General features: G+C 47.7%; 1 protein-coding gene across 1 annotated transcript in view; it reads left to right on the top strand.

Moving 5' to 3' along the window:
* LOC129492798 (ATP-binding cassette sub-family C member 11-like) overlaps positions 1-12,102 on the top strand; it is a 78,195-nt gene that overhangs the window by 50,895 nt on the left and 15,198 nt on the right. The window contains 6 exon segments of the mRNA XM_055298102.2: positions 245-348; positions 1,504-1,701; positions 6,808-7,034; positions 7,145-7,239; positions 7,242-7,281; positions 9,618-9,804. Of these exon segments, the coding sequence (XP_055154077.1) occupies positions 245-348; positions 1,504-1,701; positions 6,808-7,034; positions 7,145-7,239; positions 7,242-7,281; positions 9,618-9,804 (851 nt within the window).

Below are 12,102 nucleotides of genomic sequence, written 5' to 3'. Positions count from 1 at the left end.
TGGCATGTTGCTGACATTTGGTACCTTATCCAAGGTCACACGGTTTGGAAGTGGTGGAGCCAGGATTTGAACCCAGGTCTCTCTGGCATTGGAACCCAGCTCTTCCCATTCCTCCAAGGCGTCCACAGTGGGTGGGGCTCAAGGGTTTCCAAGCACTCAAAGACAGAGATGGCCGAGCAGCTGAGTCAGCCATTGCCTCGCACCTGTTTGTGGCACTTGCACATCACCACTGTCTCCCTCCCAGGTTACATGGTCGCTTGCATAGTTTTCTTCTTCATGGTGCTGATCGTCTTCTTCACCATCTTCAGCTTCTGGTGGCTGAGCTACTGGTTGGAGCAGGGCTCAGGGGTGAGTGCTGTGAGGTGGGTGGGCTGTGTTTCTATGGGCTTGAGTGAGGTGGGGTGACTTCTTGCTCCTTGAGACCAGAAGAGCCAGAGCATGGCTTGGGACCCACATGACAAGCCCAGAGCTGGTGTTCCAGAGAGAACCGTGGGGAGCCAGGACTCTGGGGTTCCCCCGGCACAGGCCTTTGTAGAATGGGTGGTCGCCTGTGCAGTCTCACTGGAAAACCAAGAGATTTATATCCCCAGACAGTGCCCCAAGAATCTTTGCATTCCACCGCAGTAACTGTCTCCTTTAGCTCCAGGCTGGCCTCCATACTGTGGTTTATTTAAAATATACTTCTGGTCTTGTGAGCTGGGAGCCACCACGGGCCACACTGTGTCAAGTTATTTCACTAATCTCCCCACCCACATTCAGAGGAAGGTTCCACTGTTTCCATTTTCCCAAGGGGACCCTGTGCCTAGAGAGGATGAAGAACCTGCCCTAGGACAGGACAGGGCCGGGACTTGAACTTGGTGCTTTGAATCGAAGCCATGCTTTTCCCACAGTGCTCCACATGGTTAATTTCTGGATCGTGTACCAGGAGGTTTGGGTCAGGAGCGCAGAAGCCACTCTAAGTATTTAGAGCTTCCAAGGATTTAATATAGGGAATTAGAGGCTCAGTCAACCATTGGAGGGGAATTGGCCATCAGGGATCTCAGCTGAACTGAAGTGGGTGATTCCCAGGATGCCTTCCAGCCTCTGGAAAAACCCCACACCCCACACTCCTGCCCACAGTTGCCACTGAGCATGCTGGCTTCTCCTCGTCCACCTTTCTGTTTCCCTGTGGGTGCCTCTCCTTGGCAGAATCTAACCTGAAACCACGCTGGCAGAAGTTCTGGGAAATCACGTTCCCAAGCTTCTCGCTGCATCGCGGCAGAGCGTGCACAAGGGCCCAGCTGCTGCAGTGTCCACGGGGCAGACTCTGAGGGCCTGATGCAGGGCAGGGCAGTGGGAATGAAGAGCAAAAGAGAGTAACTAAGCGCTGAGCAGGGAGGTTTGGGCAAACAGCTTCACCTTCTACCAGCCCCGGAGTCTCATGTGTCCCCAGGGAGAAGGCTTTCCCTGCCACTGAATTTCCCCCTGGACACCTGCAGTCTGACTCCCTGTTCTTTCTTGAAGACCAATAGCAGCCGAGAGAGCAATGGAACCACAGCAGACCTGGGCAACATGGCAGACAATCCTCAACTGTCCTTCTACCAGCTGGTGTACGGGCTCAACGCCCTGCTCCTCATCTGTGTGGGGGTCTGCTCCTCAGGGATTTTCACCAAGGTCACGAGGAAGGCATCCACGGCCCTGCACAACAAGCTCTTCAACAAGGTATGGGCCTGGGTGCTGGGTGGGGCCGAAGGCTGATCTCTGAACTTGCCCAGCTTCATTTTTTTTTTTTTATTTTTTAGAGCTCTGTAGCCCAGGCTGGAGTGCAGTGGCACAATCTCCACTCACGGCAACCTCTGCCTTCCAGGCTGAAGTGATCCTCCTGCCTCAGCCTCCCAAGTGGCTGGGAGTACGGGCACATGCTACTAGATCTGACTAATTTTTGTATTTTTTGTAGAGACTGGGTTTCACCACATTGCCCAAGGTGGTCTCAAACTCCTGGGTTCCAGTGATCCATCCACCTCGGCCCCACAAAGTGCTGGGATTACAGGCATGAGCCAGCACACCCGGCCTATTTTTTTTTAAATTAGTAGACTTTAATTATTTCTTTATCTGTAAAGATGGGGTCTTGCTCTGTTGCCCAGGCTGGTCTCAAAATCCTGGGTTAATGCAATCCTCCCACATTGGCCTCTTAAGTAGCCAGAATTACAGGTGTGAGCCACCATGCCCAGCCAACTTTATTTTATTATTATTATTTTTTATTATACTTTAAGTTTTAGGGTATATGTGCACATGCAGGTTAGTTACATATGTATACATGGGCCATGTTGGTGTGCTGCACCCAGTAACTCGTTATTTAACATTAGGTATATCTCCTAATGCTATCCCTCCTCCCTCCCCCCACCCCACAACAGGCCCCGGTGTGTGCGGTGTGTGCTGTTGCCCTTCCTGTGTCCTTGTGTTCTCATTGTTCAATTCCCACCTATGAGTGAGAACATGCGGTGTTTGGTTTTTTGTCCTTGCAATAATTTGCTGAGAATGATGGTTTCCAGCTTCAGGATTATAAATCATGCTGCTATAAAGATACCTGCACATGTATACACACATATGTTTATTGTGGCACTATTCACGATAGCAAAGACTTGGAACCAAGCCAACTTTATTTTTTGAGCACTTTCGGTTTACAGAAAAATTGAGATGAAAGTACAGAGAGTTCTTATATACTTGCCTATCACCTAGGCTGGAGTGCAGTGGTGTGATCACAGCTTACTGCAGCCTCGACCTCCTGGGCTGAAGCAGTCCTCCCTACCTTAACCTCCGAGTAGCTGGGACCACAGGCGCACACCACCAGGCCTGGCTAATTTTTGTATTTTTGTAGAGACAGGTCTTGCCACGTTGCGCAGGCTGGTCTTGAACTCCTGGGCTCAAGCCATCTGCCCATCTCAGCCTCCTGAAGTGCTGGGATTACAGTTGTGAGTCACTGCACCTGGCCCATTTCTCTTATTCTTAACATCTTGGATTAATGTGGGACATTTGTTACAATTGATGAGTCAATATTGATACATTATTAATTATTATTATTAACGAATGTCCATAGTTCACCTTATGGTGCATTCTTTGTGCTGTGCGTTCTATGGGTTTTGAAAAATGTGTAATGACATGCATCCATGGTACAGAATAGTTCCCCTGCCATAAACAAAACCCTGTGTCCCACCTATTCATCCCTCCCTCCCTACTCTCAAACTCCCGGCAACCACTGATCTTTTTTACTCTCTTCATAGCTTTGCCTTTTCTAAAATGTAGTTGCAGCTGGGTGAACCAGGCCACTTGGTGAGAAGGGAGTGACGAAGGTGCAGCGGAGCTTTCCTGCTGGAAGTCTGGTTCTAAGAGCTCCGTGTCCCCTGATGGAGGGCCACAGCGACGCTGGCCTCCACTGGCTGAGCATGGTCGTATACAGAGTTGCTTATGATTGCCCTGAGTTCTCTTTGAAGTGGATATTATCCTCATTTTACATATGAGGAAACAGAAATCTCACATATGTTAAAGTTGGAATATGTGTTTGGTTAGAATACTGAATTGCCAGCTGGGCGCGGTAGCTCACACCTGGAATCCCAGCATTTTGGGAGGCCTGAGGTGAGTGGATTGCTTGAGCTCAGGAGTTCAAGACCAGCCTGGGCAACATGGCAAAATCTTGTCTCTACCAAAGATATAAAAATTAGCCGGACATGGGGGCTTGTGCCTGTAGTCCCAGCTACTTGGGGGACTGAGGATCAAGGAGGATCACTTGAGCCAGGGAGGTGGAGGTGGCAGTGAGCTGAGATTATGCCACTGCACTCCAGCCTGGGAGACAGTGAGACCCTATCTCATTAAAACAAACAAACAAACAAACAAACAAAACGAATTGCCTATGGTATCACACTGCTTCTTGGAAATGTCATTCCTCTCTCTCACTAAGTGTTACTATGTGCCAGGTTCTGCAGTGGGCATGGGGCTTACATTAGAGAATGCACTGTGCAGGTAGGGTTTGGGCCATCATGGTTGTATAGTCTAATGGGGGAGATGGACAAGAAAACAGGCCATTGTCGTAGATATGTAAAGTTCATCACGGGATGGGAAACACAGGGCCATGAGAACATAAGAGGCACCTTGTCTTAGCTTGAGGGCAGGGGAAGAAAGTGGGGAGAGTCCAGAAAGCCTTCTTGGGGACTTCACTCCTTGAAGGAGGAATCAGATTTAGCCAGCTCAAGACCAGGAGACTGAAGGTGAACAAAAGCAGAGCACTTCTGGGAGGCGAATGGAGTTCTGGAAGGCTAATCTCAGAGGTGGGAGTGGGGGTTTTGACTTGGAGATGCGGGAGGTGAGGAGCGGCCCATAGTTCCTTGTAGACTGAATGCAAATTGCATTGCCATCAAGTGTTTCAACTTTGGCAGGGTGAGACAAAGCTTTTCCCCACCTCTCAGGTAAAGCTTGGCAGAACCAGAAAGCAGGAGGGGGAAATTCTACCTGAGGCCTGACACTTTCCCACCTGGCCTCTGGGGGTGGCCCTTGGCCCTCAAGGTGTTATCTGAGTTTCTTTTGACAGCACATTCCAAGATTCTAGAAATATCCAGTGCCCATGCCTCTAAATGACATTTTGTATTTTAATTTTGAGAAATGTTCGAGTTTCTTTCCATGAAAATGTGTTTAGTATTTAAAATATTTTCCTTTTTCCTGTCCTTTCGTGGCTTTTTAAACTTTAAATTTGTCTTTGTAGTTTTAAAGAATCACAAGTAAAGGACAAATCTGAAAAATTTCGCTCAACTGCAAGCACAACAGAAAAAAATGAAGCAAAAATGAACAAACAAGAACAACCCCAGATCATTTTGATACTTAGAAGACAATCAGAAACTGAAACCCTTTTCCCTTTGTCGCCACCATTGGTCCCTAATCCAAAGTAGTGCTGGGCTTCCACAGATGCATCTTCCTCACCCACAGTGGAGCTGACATCCGCTCCTGTCTCCTCCACAACCCCGCCATGCCCCTCACCTGCAAGGCGTGCTCAGAGTCCTTGAAGGGGTGACCCTTTTGTCCTTTGATTCCTCTGAGTGATCATGACAATTCTGACTGCTTTAGCTCAAGTATTTAACAAAACATTCTGGAAATAAAATTGAAGGCATTTTAGAGGCAGAAAAAGCAAGGAGGCTTTAAATCTGCCCCCTCCAACCCTCATTACCCCACCAGCTAGAAAGCAAACATACATGAGAACTACACTTGGTCAGCAGTATCCATGCATTTGCGATGAGAGCAGCTACAGAGAACACTTCATGGCTCAAATAATTACATTTAGTAACAGTCAAAATGTCCTTCCCTCCTCTTTCTGTGAGTTTGGCTTTAATAGATGCCATTGGCTTCTATTCATTTCTACTTCTTGCATTATAGCTTGAGAAGTACATGGGGAAATGTAGGTGGTCATTTGGTCAGTGCCATGAACCTTTAAGAAATTGCCTTCTGTGAAGAGTGACTGTGCCAGGCTTGGGGAAGCCTCAGAAGGCCTAATTGGATCATGGTTTTGCCATTAACCACTTGCGTAATGAGTAAGTTACAGAGCCACTTCCTCTTCTGCAATCTTCAGTTTCCTCATCTGCAAAACAAGGACACCAAACTAAATGCTTTTGTTAGAGCCTACCTTGTGGTTTGAAATGTCCTTTGATCTCCAGAAGGCCTCATGGCCACTGGCTGTTAGAGATCAACTTGGAGGTGCCACGTTCAAGAAGGGGGCAGTTATGGCTAAATTTGATCCAAGGGTCCAAATCGTGTGCAACCCAGTAGGATTGCTGCTCCTAATCTTTGGCAGTCCTGAGTGAAAATGGTCCCATCTGTAGGAAATAATAAGAGCTGGTATTGGTAGAATGCCCAACTGGGGGTGATGCAGGGCAGGCAAACCCCAGATTGGGGCTTAGTCCATGAGGGTTCTTGGCTTTGCCCAGGAAAGAATTCAAGGGCAAGCCAGTGGTAGGGTAGAAGAAAACAGCTTTACTGAAGTGTCAGTGTTGCAGTTCTGGCAGTGTTGCAGGTCTGTGACTGACCCTGCAGAGCAGGGCTACCCCGTAGGCAGTGTGCTGAGAGCTGCAGCTCAGGGCAGGTTTGCAGTCATATTTATACCTACTTTTAATTACATGTAGATTAAGGGACAGTTTATACAGAAGTTTCTAGGAAAAGGGTGGCAACTTCCAAGTCATCAAGTCATTGATGACCCAGAAAGGGGTGGTAACTCCTGGGTGTTGCCATGGCAGTGGTAAACTGACATGACACACTGGTGGGCCTGTCTTATGGAAAGTGGCTTCCACCCCACCCCTGTTTTAGCTAGTCCTCAATTTGGTCTGGCGTTCAAACCCCGCCTCCAGAGTCAAGTCTCACCTCCTACCTCAGGGGCAGGCACTGCTCTGAGCATTTTTAATGTATTCTCTCTCTCTCTAGTAGCTTTACAGGATATAATTCATATACCATACATTCACCCTTTTAAATTATACACTTCAGTGTTTAGCATATTTGAGGAGGTGTGTGATCCTCACTACAACTCTATGAAGCATCGTTTTCATCCCCATTTCACTAACGAGGACCTTGAGACTCAGAGGAGCTCAGTACTTGCCCGAGGTCAGACAGCAGTAGGTGGAGGAGTCAGGTAGCCGTGGAGCCCATCCGTGCTTCTAAACCACTGCTCTACCTTGCCTGCCCTGGAGGCCCCTGGGATCCGTGGCTCTTTAGAGTCGAGGGTAACAGGCATCTTCATCCAGTCTTGGGGAGGGCCTGCGGCTTCTCTCATGGTCCGCGTTGATTTTGTCCCTGCAGGTTTTCCGCTGCCCCATGAGTTTCTTTGACACCATCCCAATAGGCCGGCTCTTGAACTGCTTCGCAGGGGACTTGGAAGAGCTGGACCAACTCTTGCCCATCCTTTCAGAGCAGTTCCTGCTCCTGTCCTTAATGGTGATCGCCGTCCTGTTGATTGTCAGTGTGCTGTCTCCGTATATCCTGTTAATGGGAGCCATAATCATGGTTATTTGCTTCGTTTATTATATGTGAGTAGGTTCTTTTTGCTTGTGACTTGGGGAGCAAGGCTGGGACCAACCCAGACTAGATGGTCCCAGAGGTGGATGGTCCAGGTCCCTTACCTCCACTGTCCATGCAGGATGTTCAAGGAGGCCATTGGTGTGTTCAAGAGACTGGAGAACTATAGCCGGTCTCCTTTATTCTCCCATATCCTCAATTCTCTGCAAGGCCTGAGCCCATCCACATCTATGGAAAAACTGAAGACTTCATCAGCCAGTGAGTCCTTCTGCTGCCATTTGAGAATGATGGAACCACAGGGGTGGTGGGGAGCAGGGAAAGAATGGAGCGTCTGGGAATGGCATCATCTTCAAAAGCATCAGAGAGCACATTGTTCGATGGGCTTATTTCTCTGAGCCTCCAGAACCTGCTGAACCATTCTTTCATTTATAAGAATGAAAAATGTAAGTGATAGGAAAAATGTTTGTAAACTTTAAAGACCTTGTATATGTTGTATATATATGTATGGATATATGTATACATACATTTAATGATAAGGTGCATTGCTGTGCAAACACATCTTGCATTATGTTATTTCTTTCACTTCCAAACAAATATCTATCCTTAACAAAATAATGAGGAACAATAGCTTTCTAAATAATAGAACTTCCTTCACTACTCATGCCATAGATTTGCCTCCTAAATGTTGAAACAAACAAACAAACAAACAAGTCCTGTGATTGTTGTTGAGGTTTAATGGTGTAACATGAACTTATCTGTTTGTAGAGAATAATCAAGAACGGTCTTCACCTACAAGAAGTTCATAGTCTGGTGGAAAAGAGAGAAACAGGCACATGTTTTTGTAATTATACATCATTGAAGAAGCTAGATGGCATAAGAGAGGGGCAAATAAACTGCTTGGGAGTTCAGAGGGGAAGGAGGTGGCCTGGGGGAATCAGAGAAGGCTTTCGGGAGGAGGTGGCATGGCATCTGAGCTGGCCTTGAAGCCTGGGTAGGACTTGGGCACACATTTGGGAGACGGTATGTGCTCAGTGAGCTGGAATATTGGATGAACTGTGGCACCTGCTCTCTCAGTGGCATTATAGACCACTCAAGGTCTGTGCAGACTCTAGGACTGAGGGGATCCTGGAGCGGTGCATTCGTTCAGCCCACACTGAGAACCCTGCCCCAAGGTATATACTAAGATAAGCAGATGAAGAGAGACTGGAGGGATTGGAGCTGTTGTTGGGGAAGGTCTCAGAGAAAAGGACCCTGAGATGAAGTGTGGGTTGAGCTGTGGAAATATGTGGGTGGGAGCTCTCCAGGCAGAGGGGACAGTAAATGCAAAGACCATGAGATGGGGAAAGTAGGTTTGAAGGATAGCAAGGTGGCTTGAGCGCAGGGGCCACAGAGTGACCAGGGTCTGTTGTGTTTAATCTGGGAAGGCCTCAAGGTGGAGGTGACTCAATCAGTATAGAAAGGTAAGGTGGACAGAATTTGGAATGTCTTATGCAAAGATTCAGAGGGTATGGACAGAGTGAGTCAGAAGGGCCACTGTGCTGGGGTGATAGCCCACTCAGATGGTAAGATGGTTTTAGTTGATGTGTAAATGAATATTTAATTTCAATAATCAAAGGTTTATTTGAATGTACTTTAGAAAAAATGCAACTAACATATCAAACCCATTATTTATATAATTTAAGATTGTGATTAAAGTTGCTTTTAATATACATTCTCAAACAAAGCAAGTAAAATAAGAATACTAATCAAATAACAGTATAGGTTGTGATTGACATGGAAAACTGTGATGGTGGTATGTGAAAATTGGAAATTGGTAGGTCTCTATTGGTTGGAAGTGACAGAAAAAACTAATGCAAACCAGCTTAAAAATATGACTTAAATATGGCAAAATAGTAACAATTGCTAAATTAGGTAGAGGGTATACAGATGTTCATGGAATCAACTTTTTAATTTCTTGGTACTTTAAAAAATTTTCATTAGAGGGTATACAGATGTTCATTAAATCAAGCTTTTAATCTCTTGGTACTTATAAAAATTTTCATAACAAAAGGCTGGGGAGGAGGACTTGATTAAAGTGAGGCTTAATCCAGAGACTCAGCTAATGTTCCCTGGGTGTCTCGGTTTTACTGCTCTGCCTTCCACGGTGTTATTTTACCTCTAAGCTCCCAGAGACCCTCTGGTGGCTCCAGGCTCCCCTCCTAGTAGCAGAATGGTAGTTTCAGATCTCCCATCGTCCCACTGAAAGGAATCACTCCCACACTCACTCACACGTCCTGGCGTTTATTCACTCTCTGTAGCCAATTTAGGGTAACTCACCCATCCCTGAGTGAGTCACAGAGGTTAGGTGAGGAGCATGTGCTGAGGATGGGCCTTATCAGCAGAGCCTACTCCTCAATCTGAGTTAGGAGTCAGGTCAACTTCACCCAAATTCATGGCTGAGAAAGGGGTAGGGAGGAACTCCCCAAAGAAAAATCAGGCCCTGCTGCTGGGAGTGGGGAACTGGATGCTGGAGGAAGCAGTCGGTATCTACCCTGACCCGGGGAGACCCTAGGTCAGACAAACACATGGTTCTTAGTCTGTGCTTTCCTTCTCAGGTTTAAGAGGCTGACTGATGCGCAGAATAACTACCTGCTGTTGTTTCTATCTTCCACGCGATGGATGGCGTTGAGGCTGGAGATCATGACCAACATTGTGACCTTGGCTGTTGCCCTGTTCGTGGCTTTTGGCATCTCCTCCACCCCCTACTCCTTTAAAGCCGTGGCTGTCAACGTCGTGCTGCAGGTGAGGGGGTGACTCTGTGTGGGCCCTCTCTGAGCTTTGCTCATCCTCTGCCTGCGGCTTCTGGGCAGACTCAGGGGGTCCTCAGGTATTCAGTGACACCTTAGGTTCTGGCCACATGTGATCTTAGGAGCTATGTGCTTGGCCTTCTGAAATTGGTACTTTGCTCTGTTTCCTCGTGGTCAGCTCTGAATTGGGAAGTCTGTATTCAAAGGTATTTAATAGGATCACAGGACACTGGGAGTGAAGGGGAGCCCACAGATGACAGAGTCCAGTGTTCATATTGTGCAGATGGGGAAACTGAGGCCCAGACAAGGGAAGGAGTTGTCCAAACAGATGCATGTTAGCAGAACTGGAACAAGAACACTGACCTCTTGGCTTCCTGGCTGCTGTCTTTGTACCTAACCGCTCCTATCCTGATTGAGCTGTCAAACCTTTCTGAATCACCTGGAAGGGTCGTTTAAAAGGTGGGTTTTGCAGCCCGGCCCCTAGAACAGGGCTTCTCAAACTTAAATGTGCCTAAGACTTGAAACAGACTTCTGGACCTTAGCCTGGGGGTTTGACTCAGTCTGGGCCTGGGTGGGGCTGCCAGGAGGACCATAGTCAAGGGCCACAGCCATAGAGATTCTGAGTCTGGTCCTGGGCCGGGGTCTTGAAATCTAATTTGTTTTTTATTTTTTGAGACAGGATCTCACTCTGTCACCCAGGATGGAGCACAGTGGCACGATCTTGGCTCACTGCAATCTCCACCTCCTGGGTTCACTTGATTCTCCTGCCTCAGCCTCCTGAGTAGCTGAGATTACAGGCACATGCCACCATTCCTGGCTAATTTTTGTATTTTTGGTTAGACACGGGGTTTTGCCATGTTGGCCAGGCTGGTCTGGAGCTCCTGGCTTCAAGTGATCCACTGGCCTCGGTCTCCCAAAGTGCTGGAACTACAGGTGTGAACGACCATGTCCAGCCTGGAATCTAATTTTTAAAAAGGGTTCTGTAGGAGATTCTGATATAGGGAGCTGTGTACCTCAAGGACGGCATCCCTCTGTACCCAGCACACTGGGGGCTGGGAGATGGGGAGAGATGTGGAGAGAGAGCGACTGGCCAAGGTTCACTGTCCACAGAGTCCCACAGAAGGGGCATCTGTGAAGGCCCCAAGGCCGGCTTAGCAGTGCCTAAGGGAACCTGGGCTGTACCAGTCCAGGGCTTCTTCCCCCAGGGCTTATTCATTAATTGTCCCCGCTGTGGTTATGTGGCTTTCTCTCCAATTGGCTTGGGATCTTGTGTATGTCCCCTGAGACAATGTGAGCCTGTGCACACACCTGTCTCTTATTGGCTATGGGAACATGGCCAAGTAACTTAAACTCTCTAAGCCCTAAGTTTTCTATTTGTAAGACAGGAACAATAATAGCTAATATTCATTGAGCATTTATTCCAGGCCAGGCACTACTCTAGGTTTTTACAAGCATTACGTCTCACATTTGCACATAATCTTCACAAGTCTATGATTTTGAAACTTTTATTATCTCCCTTTTACAGATGAGGAATCCCGGGCACAGAGAGGTTAACCAATTTACCCAAAGCCACACAGCTAATAATGGCCAGAGCATCTTTGAACCTGGATATTCCAAATCACATGTTCCTTTTTTTTTTTTTTTTTGAGATGGAGTCTCGCTCTGCCACCCAGGCTGGAGTGCAGTGACGCGATCTCGGCTCACTGCAAGCTCCACCTTCTGGCTTCACGCCATTCTCCTGCCTCAGCTTCCCGAGTAACTGGGACTACAGGCGCCCGCCACCATGCCCAGCTAATTTTTTTGTATTTTTTTAGTAGAGATGGGATTTCACTGTGTTAGCCAGGATGGTCTCGATCTCCAGATCTCGTGATCCGCCCACCTTGGCCTCTCAAAGTGCTGGGGTTACAGGCGTGAGCCACCGCGCCCCGCCCCAAACCACATGTTCTTAACCACTTTGCTAATCTCATGCAGTGTGGTGATCACTGAATGCCCGGAAGAGAGCACGGCCAGTGCCTGGCATTGCACCAGCTCAGTGGAAGCTCCCAGTCAGCCCAGCTGTTATTACACTCCCAGGCGTCTGAGGGTGAGGACCGCATAGCTGTCTGAATGTCCCATGTGTCTGCAGAAGGCTCTGCACACACAGGTGTGTGTGTGTATGTCCAGGAATGCATGTATGTGTAGGAGTGCATGTATGTGCAGGAGCACATGTATGTACTGGAGTGCATGTGTGTGCTGGAGTGCATGTATGTGCTGGGGTGCATGTATGTCCATGAGCACGTGTATCAGTCCTCCA

Source organism: Symphalangus syndactylus, chromosome 11 (genome assembly GCF_028878055.3).
Source record: "Symphalangus syndactylus isolate Jambi chromosome 11, NHGRI_mSymSyn1-v2.1_pri, whole genome shotgun sequence".
NCBI lineage: Eukaryota > Metazoa > Chordata > Mammalia > Primates > Hylobatidae > Symphalangus > Symphalangus syndactylus.
Note: the sequence above shows the minus strand (reverse complement) of the source record. Positions and strands in the feature narration are given on the sequence as shown.